Raw genomic sequence first — 12,838 nt, forward strand, 5'->3', positions numbered from 1 at the left:
AAAGGGCCCAGCAGCAGCGGAAGGGGCGTGGCCAGCTGTGGTGCTCATTGAATTGGGTCCCTCCTTGCTGGCTTTTTGCCGCAGCCTCCGTCCAGATCCGTCGAGCTGGCTTTTCCCTGAGCCTTGGAGATGGGCCGGTGACCTCCTCCCCTAAGAGGTGAGTAAGAAGGTGAGTGGTACGAACCTCCTCGGATTGAAGATGGAGCTTTCTTTTCTCCCTCCCACTCTCTTCCTTTCTTTCCCTCCTTTCTCTTTCTGTCTTTCCTTCCTCCCTTCCCCTCATACACATGTCGCCTAGCAACAGCCAATCTGCTTCCCTCCCTTCCTTTTGTCAGTCATGTCACCCAAGGGCCACTTCACCCAGCCACAGCTAATCTGCTTCTCTCCCTTCCTTTTCCCAGTCATGTCACCCAGGAGACTCTTCATCTAGCAACAACCAATCTGCTCGTTTCCTATTCCTAGTCATGTCATCCAAGGGCCACTTCACCTAGCAACAACCAATCTGCTTCTCTCCCTTATCCCAGTCATGTCACCCAAGGGCCACTTCACCTAGCTGCAAACAGTCTGTTTCTCTCCCTTCCTTATCCCACTCATGTCACCCAAGGGCCACTTCACCCAGCCACAGCTAATCTGCTTCTCTCCCTTCCTTTTCCCAGTCATGTCACCCAGGGGACTCTTCATCTAGCAACAACCAATCTGCTCGTTTCCTATTCCTAGTCATGTCATCCAAGGGCCACTTCACCTAGCAACAACCAATCTGCTTCTCTCCCTTATCCCAGTCATGTCACCCAAGGGCCACTTCACCTAGCTGCAAACAGTCTGTTTCTCTCCCTTCCTTATCCCACTCATGTCAGCCAAGGACCACTTCACCTAGCAACAGACAATCTGTTTCTCTCCCTTCCTTATCCCACTCATGTCACCCACTTCACCTAGCAACAGACAATCTGTTTCTCGCACTTCCTTATCCTAGTCATGTCACCCAAGGGCCACTTCACCTAGCAACAGTGATCTGCTCCTTTCCTTATCCTAATCATGTCACCCAAGGGCCACTTCACCTAGCAACCGTGATCTGCTCCTTTCCTTATCCTAGTCATGTCACCTAAGGGCCACTTCACCTAGCAACAGTGATCTGCTCCTTTCCTTATCCTAATCATGTCACCCAAGGGCCACTTCACCTAGCAACCGTGATCTGCTCCTTTCCTTATCCTAATCATGTCACCCAAGGGCCACTTCACCTAGCAACCGTGATCTGCTCCTTTCCTTATCCTAGTCATGTCACCTAAGGGCCACTTCACCTAGCAACAGTGATCTGCTCCTTTCCTTTTCCCAGTCATGTTACCCAAGGGCCACTTCACCTAGCAACAGTGATCTGCTCCTTTCCTTTTCCTAGTCATGTCACCCAAGGCCCACTTCACCCAGCCACAGCCAATCTGCTTCTCTCCCTTTTCCCAGTCACGTTACCCAAGGGCCACTTCACCTAGCCACAATCAATCTGTTTTGTCCCCCCCCTTCAATTCTGGATCCAAAAGGATTTCCTCACCGATTCTAGTTCGAACCCCTCAGTTATTTTAAGTTGAACCATGTGCCTAGTTTGGTTGAGATCTATCAAGCCTTGCAGGAGCTTCTGTAGCACAAACAACCAACAACCACATACATATATACCTGGCCTGATAGATAGATAAATGTCTATTAAGTCTTCATTTGAATGCATGCTTGCCTTGCTGGAAGTCCCATCAAACTCCTTCTCCATTTCATAAAATTAGCCATGTTAGGGTCATCCCTCCCCCCGTCCCCCATCCCCAATCAAGATAATATAGTATTCTGGTTCCTTGAAGATTAAACAGATTTACTGTCATTATTGTATTAAAAGTAAGCAAGTAAGTAAAGTATTAAAAGGTTTCAGCCAATTTAGATCTGAATGCCAGGGCATTCAAACTAGCCCTATAGGCCATCTGGGAAATCAAGCTTTTTTGGATTCTGTAAAAATCCACAATATTATAGTTGGAAAAAATTGTGGCTGTCTTACTGTCCTGTACTGCATCGCCCATTGCGCTGCTGACTGGTGATGATGGAAGTTGCAATCCAGCCACATCCAAAGTGCCAAAGGTTCTCCACCCCTAGTGTTGCGCTATGGGACACATTTATCTTCTGAGAACAACAGGTTGTATTGATGCTTCCCTTGGAAGTATGTGTATATACAGGGTGTTTGAAAAAGAACTCCCTAGTTTTAAGTATAATTACATTAAAACCAGGGAGTTTTTTTTCAAACACCCTGTATAGACTTTGAGATTTATTGGAATATATATATATATATTTACACACACACACATACAGTAGAGTCTCAACTTATCCAACATAAACGGGCCGGCAGAACGTTGGATAAGCGAATATGTTGGATAATAAGGAGGGATTAAGGAATAGCCTATTAAACATCAAATTAGATTAAGATTTTACAAATTAAGCACCAAAACCTCATGTTATACAACAAATATAGAAAAAAAGTAGTTCAATACGCAGTAATGTTATGTTGTAATTACTGTATTTACGAATTTAGCACCAAAATATGATGTATTGAAAACATTGGCTACAAAATGCGTTGGATAATCCAGAACGTTGGATAAGTGAGACTCTACTGTATGTATATGTATATGGGATAAAATTACTTTTTCAAAGCATTTTTATACCCGTTCCTTGTCAGACTGTATATATACTTCAATAAAAAGGTAAAGGTTAACGTCAGGGGAAACCTTTACCTTTTTTTGAAGTATTTATACAATCTGACAAGGAACGGGTTTAAAAATGCTTTGAAAAAGTAATTTTATCCCAGATACATATATATATATATATAGTCCAATAAATCTCAAAGTCTATCTCAAAGTCCAGTCGTGTCCGACTCTGGGGGTTGGTGCTCATCTCCATTTCTAAGTCAAAGAGCCGGCGTTGTCCATATACACCTCCAAGGTCATGTGGCCGGCATGACTGCATGAACCGCCGTTACATTCCCGCCAGAGCGGTACCTATTGATCTACTCACATTTGCATGTTTTCAAATTGCTAGGTTGGCAGGAGCTGGGGCTAACAGCGGGCGCTCATTCCGCTTCTGGGATTTGAACCTGGGACCTTTCGGTCCGCAACTTCAGCAGCTCAGCGCTTTAACACACTGTGCCCTATATACTTCAATAATGATAATAATAATACACTCGTATTAGAGTGGCTACCTCCTGATGTCCTCAGAGTCGTGTTCACCTATGTAGTATTCATGATTCATTTAAAGCTATTGAGATAGATAGTACACATATCCCTTTGGATCAGAACTACTTTTTCATAGTATTTATCAACCCATTCTGTGCTAGGCCAGGGCTGTGGCGCAGGCTGGAGAGCAAGCCAGCTGCAACCAGCTGCAATGAATCACTCTGACCAGGAGGTCATGAGTTCGAGGCCCGCTCGGAGCCTGTGTTTGTCTTGTCTTTGTTCTATGTTAAAAGGCATTGAATGTTTGCCTATATATGTAATGTGATCCACCCTGAGTCCCCTTGAGAGAAGGGCGGAATATAAATGCTGTAAATAAATAAATAAATAAATAGATTGTTCATATACTTCCATTTAATGATAACAATACTCTTATTAGGGTGGCTACTCTCTGTATAGGCTCAAAGGCCTGTTCACCTATACACCACTAATGAGTCAGATGATGCTTTCTTGGAGGACACTTCCCAGTCTAGGAAATGAGAGGAAATAAAAGAAAAAGCTGGCCAATCCTTGACCGGAGCAGGAAATATACGGCTTGACTGGGACTCTGGGCACAATGAGAAATGAAAGGTGTGTTCACTTCCTCCTAAACATTGCAGGTCCAGCCTCGGTTAGATTCATAGTAAAAATGCATGAGCATTGGATCCAGTGAGTGTCTGAAAGCGGGATTTCCTGTAATCACACCAAAGGTTATCAGTTCAATGGCACAGGAGCATTTCCACCTCCTTGTTTATTAACCCAGCTGTGTTTTGGGGAGCAGGGACTTTGAGCAACAGGACACGCCGACAGCCTGCTTTGAGGAATTTATATGAGGGCACGCCATTTCCCTAGTGTGGCTTTGAAACTATTTACTGCAAAACCCCACCCAGCCACAGAAAAGCTCAGTCTTATTTTTTTCCCCCTCGACACGGTTATATATTCCAGTTTCTGAATCCAGATTATCTGCTGTGAACTGGATTATATGACATCCAGTTCACATATCATCCAGTTCAAAACAGATAATCTGGATTCAGAAACTGGATTATAGGACAGTGTAGATCTAGCCTTGGAAATTCCAAAGGAAAAAGATGGCTCTGTGTCTGGGGAAAGTTCCTTTTTCTGGATTGCAGCACCCAGAATCCCACAAACAGCGTGATCACTGCAGGTTTTCTCCCATTATCTCTTTGCTTGACTACTCTTTGTGCAAATTTTGAAATGGGAAAAGAAGGTTCCAAAAATATATCCAGCTCTGGCTAACATGTCCATTTTAATAGGCAACTATAGTGTTTTTTTTCTAAAGAAGATAAATTGAAATGTGATAGAAGTAGGCTAGTAAATGAGTAAATCAACAATAGTGAGTAGGGATCACTTCTCAGTAATGAGAAATTAAGTCTCTAGAAGTAAATGATCAAATGAGATACTAGCTTTTTGTGAGATTGTGTCATAGGCAAGGATAACTCAATCTATTCCCCTCTGTTTAGTCGAGGTACTTTGTAAAATGAATACCATAATTCACACTTTCCTATGGCCCCCAGTTTGGCAGGGAGTGCTACAGTTAAACCATCTGTTTTCCCACTTTTGGCCTGCTTTTAAGATATCTCAGTATTTCTTTCCACTTTCCCCTCTTTGTTCTCAGCTTACTTCAATAGCTACAAGTGAGTTGAAAGTGCAAAATAGTTTGTGCTCAGTTAGCTCCTCTTGTTCTTATGAGATTCCTGGGTATCGTGGAATACATAAATGTGGACTATGTGTTGCTCTACACCAGTGGTTCTCAACCTTCCTATTGCCACAACCCCTTAATACATTTCCTCATGTTGTGATCCCCAGCTATAAAATTATTTTTGTCGCCACATCATAACTGTAATTTTGCTACTATTATGAATTGTAATGCAAATATCTGATATGCAGGATGTATTTTCATTTACTGTACCAAATTTGGCACAAATACCTAATATGCCCAAATTTGAATACTAATGGTGTTGTGGGGGGGATAGATATGGTCATTTGGGAGTTGTAGTTGCTGGGATTTATAGTTAACCTACAATCAAAGAGCATTCTGAACTCCACCAATGATGGAGATGATGGTTGAGAAATTGCTCTACACCAGGGGTCCTCAAACTTTTAAAGCAGAGGGCCGGTCCACAATCCTTCAGACTGTTGAGGGGCCGAATTATCATTTGAAAAAAAAAACCAAAAAACAAATTCCTATGCACACTGCACATATCTTATTTGTAGTGCAAAACAACAACAATAAACAATGAAAGACCAATACAATATTTAAAAATGAAAATAATTTTAACCAATATAAATCTATCAGGATTTCAATAGGAAGTGTGGGCCTCCTTCTGGCCAATGAGATAGTCAGGTTAATTAGGATTGTTGTTGTTGTGTGTCTTCAAGTTATTTCAGACTCTGGGCAAGCCTAAGTCCAAAATAATTTATTTATTCATTTACTACATTTATTTATTACATTTATATCCCACCCTTCTCACCCCGAAGGGAATTCAGAGCAGCTGTATGTACATACAATATATTATATTATTAGCATAGCACAATATTAGCATTATATATTACTATATTGAACTATACCGCTATACTATAATATTATATGTAATATATAACATCTAATTAATATTATTATATGGTATTATTATTAGTATTCTATTGTATAAAATGATAATATTATTATCAATATCATATGTATATTAACTGTGAAATTACCTTTCTCCATTTTGGTACTTTCTGCACTTTGCCCGGGATCTATGAATTTAGTCTCCTGATTTTAACATTATATGATTCATGTTGATTTTAATGATTGTTTTTACTGATGTTGATGTTTTTATTGGGATAATTGTGTTATGGCTTTGTGATTGATATTTGATTGTTTTATCGGGCTAGGTCCCATGTAAGCCGCCCCGAGTCCCCGCGGGGTATAAAAATAAAGTAGTTGTTATTATTATTATTATTATTATTATTATTATATACAATCTATTATATTATTAAAACTGATATAAAAATATTATATTATAAATGAGGGCAGCGGCCAGGTAAATGACCTTGGAGGGCCACATCCGGCCCCTGGGCCTTAGTTTGAGGACCCCTGCTCTACACAATCTGTCCCAGTATCCCCCACTCCACCAAATTAGCTTGCTTTCTCATTTATGTTGCAAAATACTGCTCATCCTTTGTAAAAGTCGGGATTTAACTTCTAGTTCAGGTAGCCTCTGTGTGGTGGAATAGATATAGTCACCATTTTTTGCTTCAGGCTATCTCTATACAGATAGCTGCAAGGAGGCTTTATTAGGTTTCCATTCTAAAGAATCAGATTAGTGAGCTGTTTTGCAATGAAGGAAGCGGAGATTATATAGTGAAAGTCTTAGTCAGCCTAAACTGAAGATAGTCTTCCCCTTCCTTTGTTGGAAATAAGTAGCATTGAGCAATTGTGAACCTTTCAGAACCAGAGAAAGAAGAAAGAAATATACACATCATATAGTGATTCAGAACATGAACTGTGAGTTTAAAGGTTCAAAGCGCCCTTTGGGCAAGGAGGCCACTTTGGAATAAGGCTTTACTGGGCTTAGTGGGCCTTTGTTTTGAGCTGTCATACACAACATTATGCTTTGAGTGACGTATCAATCCCAGCACTGCATGTTGCAAGAATATCTTATTTTGTCCCAGGAGTTATGGTAAAGAATTGTCTTAATTTGAGCTTTGTATTTCTGGGAACAGAGTCTTTGCAGTTTTCTACTATTTACTTCCAGATATAAGTCAATGGTAGAAAATAATTATAATTATAATTATTATTATTTCAATCTAGGGATGGATACCTGTCAGAAATGGACTCTGACAGCCTTTTCATTTCCTTTTGTGGTTAAGGTTTATGTACCTAGACATCATAACATCCCTGTAATTGTTTGCACAGTTTAGACTCTTCTCGGGCATGTTCACTCTTCCTTGTGTCTTCTCCAGACCTTAAATTCTATTTCCTTTTTGGTATCACCAGAAGGTCATTATACAAACTATCTGCTTGCATCATTGATTTTAGTATAACTTCCTTTATTTGATTTGTTTCATGAAAATTAAAGCTACAAATTATTTCACGTTTCCATATTGTTTACCAGTGAGTTCCTTTTTTTGCATCGATCCACCTGTGATAGAGCAAAGAGCCTATCCTAGTGCCGATTTTTTTTTTTTTTTTGCATATATCCGCCTGTGATAGAGCAAAGAGCCTATCCTAGCAGCTCAAAAACCTGGGTTGGAAGAGAAAGATTTGATCTCCTGTTCAACCAGGTCATCCCATTGGGTCACTTAAGAGGAAAGCAATGACAAACCTTCTCTGAATGATTTTCACCAACAAAACTCTAGAATAATGTCACCGTTAAACAGAATCAAGGATATAATAATCTGTTTTGTGCCCCTGGTTCCCAGTGGTTAACTTTGTGGGACATTAGAATTTCAAGGGATGAACCAAATGTTGACATGTACTATAATGGGGGGGGGGGTGCCTTCATAAAAGAAAAGGAGTTACACATTTGTACGGTCTGGTGAACCGTACAATATTGGGAAAGCATCTGAGAATCTTGCAAAAACTCCAGGAAAAGATTGTTGCTTGTCAAGACAACAGGTCAAGCAGACTTTCTAGCATTAACCCTGGCTTCCTGCCACGCAAGTCGGTTTCCACCCAAATACACTTCCATCCAAATACAATCAGACCATTACTTAACTTGCCAGACCATCTCCAAAGACCTAATTGTTCCTTGGCAACGTTATGAGGAAGGGAAACTGCTCTATCCACTTAATGCCAGCCTCCTTTTGGAAATACGTTTCAGCCTATGGTTACTTGCAGATAGAGGTATTTAGATGCAGAGTTTGAAGTAGTTAATTTTAAAGTACAGCTTCCAGAATTCCAACCCAGATTTATAACCCTAAACTCTGTTTGATCTAGATGAGCAAAAGTATCAGAGCCCGGGGACATTGTCCCTTTGGGATCCCTCTCCCAGCAAGCCTAAATACTTGTTTTCTTCTGCTGTCCTTCTCAAAAGCTTTTCTAGGTTGCAGGAGGGCATTTCTTGCAGTGGTTTAGGTGGAAAATAAAAGAAGCCGCTGTACTGTTGGCACACTCATTCAACCATTCTCGGGGCATATTTAGGGCATGGAAGGGCTTTGGATCCCATGCCCTCAGAATGCCCTCTCTTTGCTCTTATTATTGTCAGAGTATTAGTGCAGAGCATAGCAGGAGGTGGAGGATTCTTTGCCTGCAAAGGGAAAAGAGTACATTCTTCCCTTTCTACAAAACTACAATATTGCAGCCTTGAAAACGGCAATAACGATGTTGTGAATTTAAAAAATCAAAAGAAAATGGGTTAGAATAACAATGTGTTGCCGAAGGCTTTCATGGCCAGGATCACAGGGTTGTTGTATGTTTTCCGGGCTGTATGGCCATGTTCCAGAAGTATTCTTTCCTGACGTTTCGCCCACATCTATGGCAGGCATCCTCAGAGGTTGTGAGGTATGGAGAAACTAAGCAAGGAAGGTTTATATATATCTGTGGAAAGTCCAGGGTGAGAGAAGAACACTTGTCAGTTGGAGACCAGTGTGAATGTTGTAGTTAATCACCTAAATTAGCATTGAATAGCTTCATCTCTTGGCTTCTTCCTGCCTGGGGGCATCCTTTGTTTAGAGTCGTTACCTGCCCCTGGTTGATTCATGTCTGGAACTCCTCTGTTTTCAGAGTGTTGCTTCCTATTTACTGTTCTGATTTTTGAATTTTTTTAATATTGGTAGCCAGATTTTGTTCATTTTCATGGTTTCCTCCTTTCTGTTGAAGTTGTCCACATTGAAATCCACAAGCATGTGGACAGCTTCAACAGAAAGGAGGAAACCATGAAAATGAACAAAATCTGGCTCCCTTGCTTAGTTTCTCCATACCTCACATACTTCTGAGGATGCCTGCCATAGATGTGGGTGAAACGTCAGGAGAAAATACTTCTGGAACATGCGCCCCTGGTGGTGGCGCAGTGTGTTAAAGCACCGAGCTGCTGAACTTGCAGACTGAAAGGTCCCAGGTTCAAATCCCGGGAGCGGAATGAGCGCCTGCTGTTAGCCCCAGCTCCTGCCAACCTAGCAGTTCGAAAACATGCAAATGTGAGTAGATCAATAGGTACCGCTCTGGCGGGAAGGTAACGGCACTCCATGCAGTCATGCCGGCCACATGACCTTGGAGGTGTCTACAGACAACGCTGGCTCTTTGGCTTAGAAATGGAGATGAGCACCAACCCCCAGAGTCGGTCACGACTGGACTTAACGTCAGGGGAAACCTTTACCTTTACCTATGGCCATACAGCCCGGAAAACATACAACAACCCGGTTAGAATAACAACCAGTAAAAAAGGATTTAAAACTTTATTCCTGGAACAGAATGCTCACTTGAATAAAACTAACTTGACGGCCTTTGTACCAAGTCAGAAGGTTCACGTGAGAGAAGGACAATCCCCGTGGAGCAATTTTGTAAGCTTTTTGAACTATTGCAAGCTAAAGAATGTCTCTAGCTGGTTCGTCAAGTTATTACGGCAGAAGAACAGAGGAAACATTTTCCTCAAAGAGACTTTCTTCCTTCTATGTTTATTTTTGTTGTTGAATGGTCTACTGACTAGAAAACTTCCTCCCCCTTCCCTGCTCCCATCTGTTGAGTCAAGGAGTCGGCAAAGACTGTCTGGGAAGCGTCTTGTTCTCACGCAACCCATTTCCCGTTCACCGCTTCCTTGGAGAGCAGCCCATTCTCCTCTACTGCACAAGTTGGAGACTTAACTCTCTTGACTTCAGAATTAAGAGTGTCTTAGCAGCAGTAATCCTTGGCCAATAATAGCCTGTCTGCTCAGTGGCCGGTTGTGAAGAGGGCAAGAGTCTTGTCCTTTGGGCAACTATTCAGAAGGGGAGGGAAGGGGATTTGGCCATGTGCGACTTATTATAGTCTTGGGCTGTATGGGCAGCAGAGTCACAGGATGGAATAGCACTCTGGTCACTTCAGGATAGTACTTGGATGGGAGACCACCAATGGATCCCAGGTGCTGCAGACTATTTTTCAGAGGAGGGAATTGGCAAAACCACCTTCTGAATAGTCCTTGCCTGAGAAAACCTTATGAGATCTTTCAATTTGCTGGAAATGTCTAATTCAGGGGTCCCCAAACTAAGGCCCGGGGGCCACATGCGGCCCATCGAAGCCCTTTATCCGGCCCCCATGACAACGGCTCCCTCCTCCTCTGCCTTTCCTGTCTCCTCCCTCACCTGTTGCGTGCCTTCCAAAGCTTTGCTTGTTTATAATGATATTTTTATTATTATTTAATTAATAATTTACTAAGGGGTGCTTTGCCAGTGCTTTTGGTACACAAAGGCAAAAGGGGGTTAGACTAAATGGCCCAAGGGATCTTTTCCAAACCTCTTTATTATTATTATTATTATTGGCACAAAGACACAGTATAACACAGCAAACAAGATATATATATATATATATATATATACACACACACACACACACACACACACACACACTGGATTTCATCCCACAAAATCACAAGTTAGACACTTCCCCGGTGTTTAGGACTGTGTGATGGATGATGATGATGATGATGATGATGATGATGATTAACAACATTGAGGCTGGGTGACCATCTGTCAGGGGTGCTTTGCTTGTGCTTTTGGTACACAAATGTAGAAGGGGGTTGGACAAGATGGCCCAAGGTGTCTCTTCCAACCCTCTTTATTATTTTTATTATGATTATGATTATTAACAACATTGAGGCTGTATTTCTTCCCGTTTGGTTTTTTTAAACTTCAAAATAAGAGATGTGCAGTGTGTATAGGAATTTGTTTATAGGGGGGTTTTTTTTCAACTATAGTCCGACCCTCCAATGGTCTGAGGCACTGTGAACTGGCCCCCTGTTTAAAAAGTTTGGGGACCCCTGGTCTAATTGATAAATAGCAACAAGAAGGAGAATCAGTTCTGTGCGGGCTTTCAGTGATGAGTCTGTCTTTGGCAAAAATCAAGTAAAGTAGACAGTATCAGTTTGTTTTTAGGGACAGTACGACTTTTAAAGCCCCGTACAGTTTGGGTCCAGGTTATCTGAAGAAACATGCTCTTCCATATGGTATTTTCAACCTTTGTCTTTGTTTTGTTTTTCTGTAGGGGTGACTCTTTTAACTGCTATAAGCTACTTTGAGCCCCAGACTGGGGAAAGGCATGATATAAATAAATACAATAATAGTAATGTCAGTACAGTGTGCCTTTGATATCCACTCAAGTTCCAGGACCTGCATAAATACCAAAATCCATGGTTGATCTAGTGTGATTATATACAATGGTGTAGCAAAATGGAAAAATCAAGCTTTGCATTTTGGGGCCTGGCTGTGGCACAGACTGGTAAGCAGCCTGCTGCAATAAATCACTCTGACCATGAGGTCATGAGTTCGAGGCCAGCCCGTGGCGGGGTGAGCACCCGTCAATTAAAAATAAAAAATAGCCCCTGCTCATGCTGACCTAGCAACCAGAAAGATAGTTGCATCTATCAAGTAGGAAATAAGGTACCACTTATAAAGTGGGGAGGCAAATTTAATAATAATAATAATAATAATAATAATAATAATAATAATAATAATTTTATTTTTATACCCCGCCTCATCTCCCTGAAGGGACTCAGGGCGGCTTACATGGGGCCAAGCCCGAACATCAACAATATAAAACAAAGCAAAAAATAAATGAATCAACAACAACAATAAAACAATAAAACTAATTTAACATTGTAAATTTAACTAATTTACAACGTTGGAATGAGGAAGTGCCGTCAGAGTGGATGATGAAGCAGCTCCTCTCCCCTGTGGCCAGAATCGAACATCCCCTCAGGAGAAGGTTAAATTGCCTCTGCGTCTGTCTGTCTCTGTCTCGGTTCTATGTATATATGGGCATTAAATGTTTGCCCTATATGTATATAATGTGATCCGCCCTGAGTCCCCTTCGGGGTGAGAAGGGCGGAATATAAATACTGTAAATAAATAAATAAATGCTCTATACACACACACACACATTTGTCATTAATACAGAAACCATTAATATGGAAGGCCAATGGTAGCAATAGTGTTCAGGTTTCCTAGACGAATTCCAGTCAATGGATGAGGTGATGAGGGAGTTAGTGACCTTCAATGTTTCTTCTTTTATGATAAACTTTGGGAATTTTATTTTGCTCAGGATGCACCGTTGTGTCAGCTTTCACCTGAGATCTTTTATTTTCTTTAGAAACTGGATGGCTTCCAATTTGAGTCTGAATCTGGCTAAAGAAAAATTGTTGGAAGATGGAGTTCCGCCTGCAAAGAAACCCAGGTAACCCTAATTTTATCTTCCTTCAGTCTATATACTTCCTTTTTCCCGTAAATTGTTCACCACATATTTTTAAATACAAATAAAAGACTGAACCAAAATGAACAAAATAGCAAGTGAAGAAAACAGTTTCAGAATACAGTTGTTAGAATAATTAAAAATCAAGAAATATAGTACAAACACATGCACTGTAATATATGTAAAGCATCAAAATAGCAAACCCATTATGTAACTTTCCAAAATG

At 41.0% G+C, this 12,838-nt stretch overlaps 1 protein-coding gene across 3 annotated transcripts in view; it reads left to right on the forward strand.

Annotated features, from left to right (window-relative positions):
* Positions 1-12,838, forward strand: part of fam118b (family with sequence similarity 118 member B) — a 24,877-nt gene continuing 12,039 nt past the window's right edge. For 2 of the 3 annotated variants that reach the window (XM_062960874.1, XM_062960873.1), the window contains exons 1-2: positions 1-157; positions 12,514-12,597. In XM_062960874.1, the coding sequence (XP_062816944.1) occupies positions 12,521-12,597 (77 nt within the window). In that variant the 5' untranslated portion in view covers positions 1-157; positions 12,514-12,520. Of the gene's footprint in view, positions 170-12,513; positions 12,598-12,838 lie in introns of all 3 variants that reach the window. The other variant, XM_062960875.1, reaches the window with a different exon arrangement.

Source organism: Anolis carolinensis, unplaced genomic scaffold (genome assembly GCF_035594765.1).
Source record: "Anolis carolinensis isolate JA03-04 unplaced genomic scaffold, rAnoCar3.1.pri scaffold_8, whole genome shotgun sequence".
Classification (NCBI taxonomy): domain Eukaryota; kingdom Metazoa; phylum Chordata; class Lepidosauria; order Squamata; family Dactyloidae; genus Anolis; species Anolis carolinensis.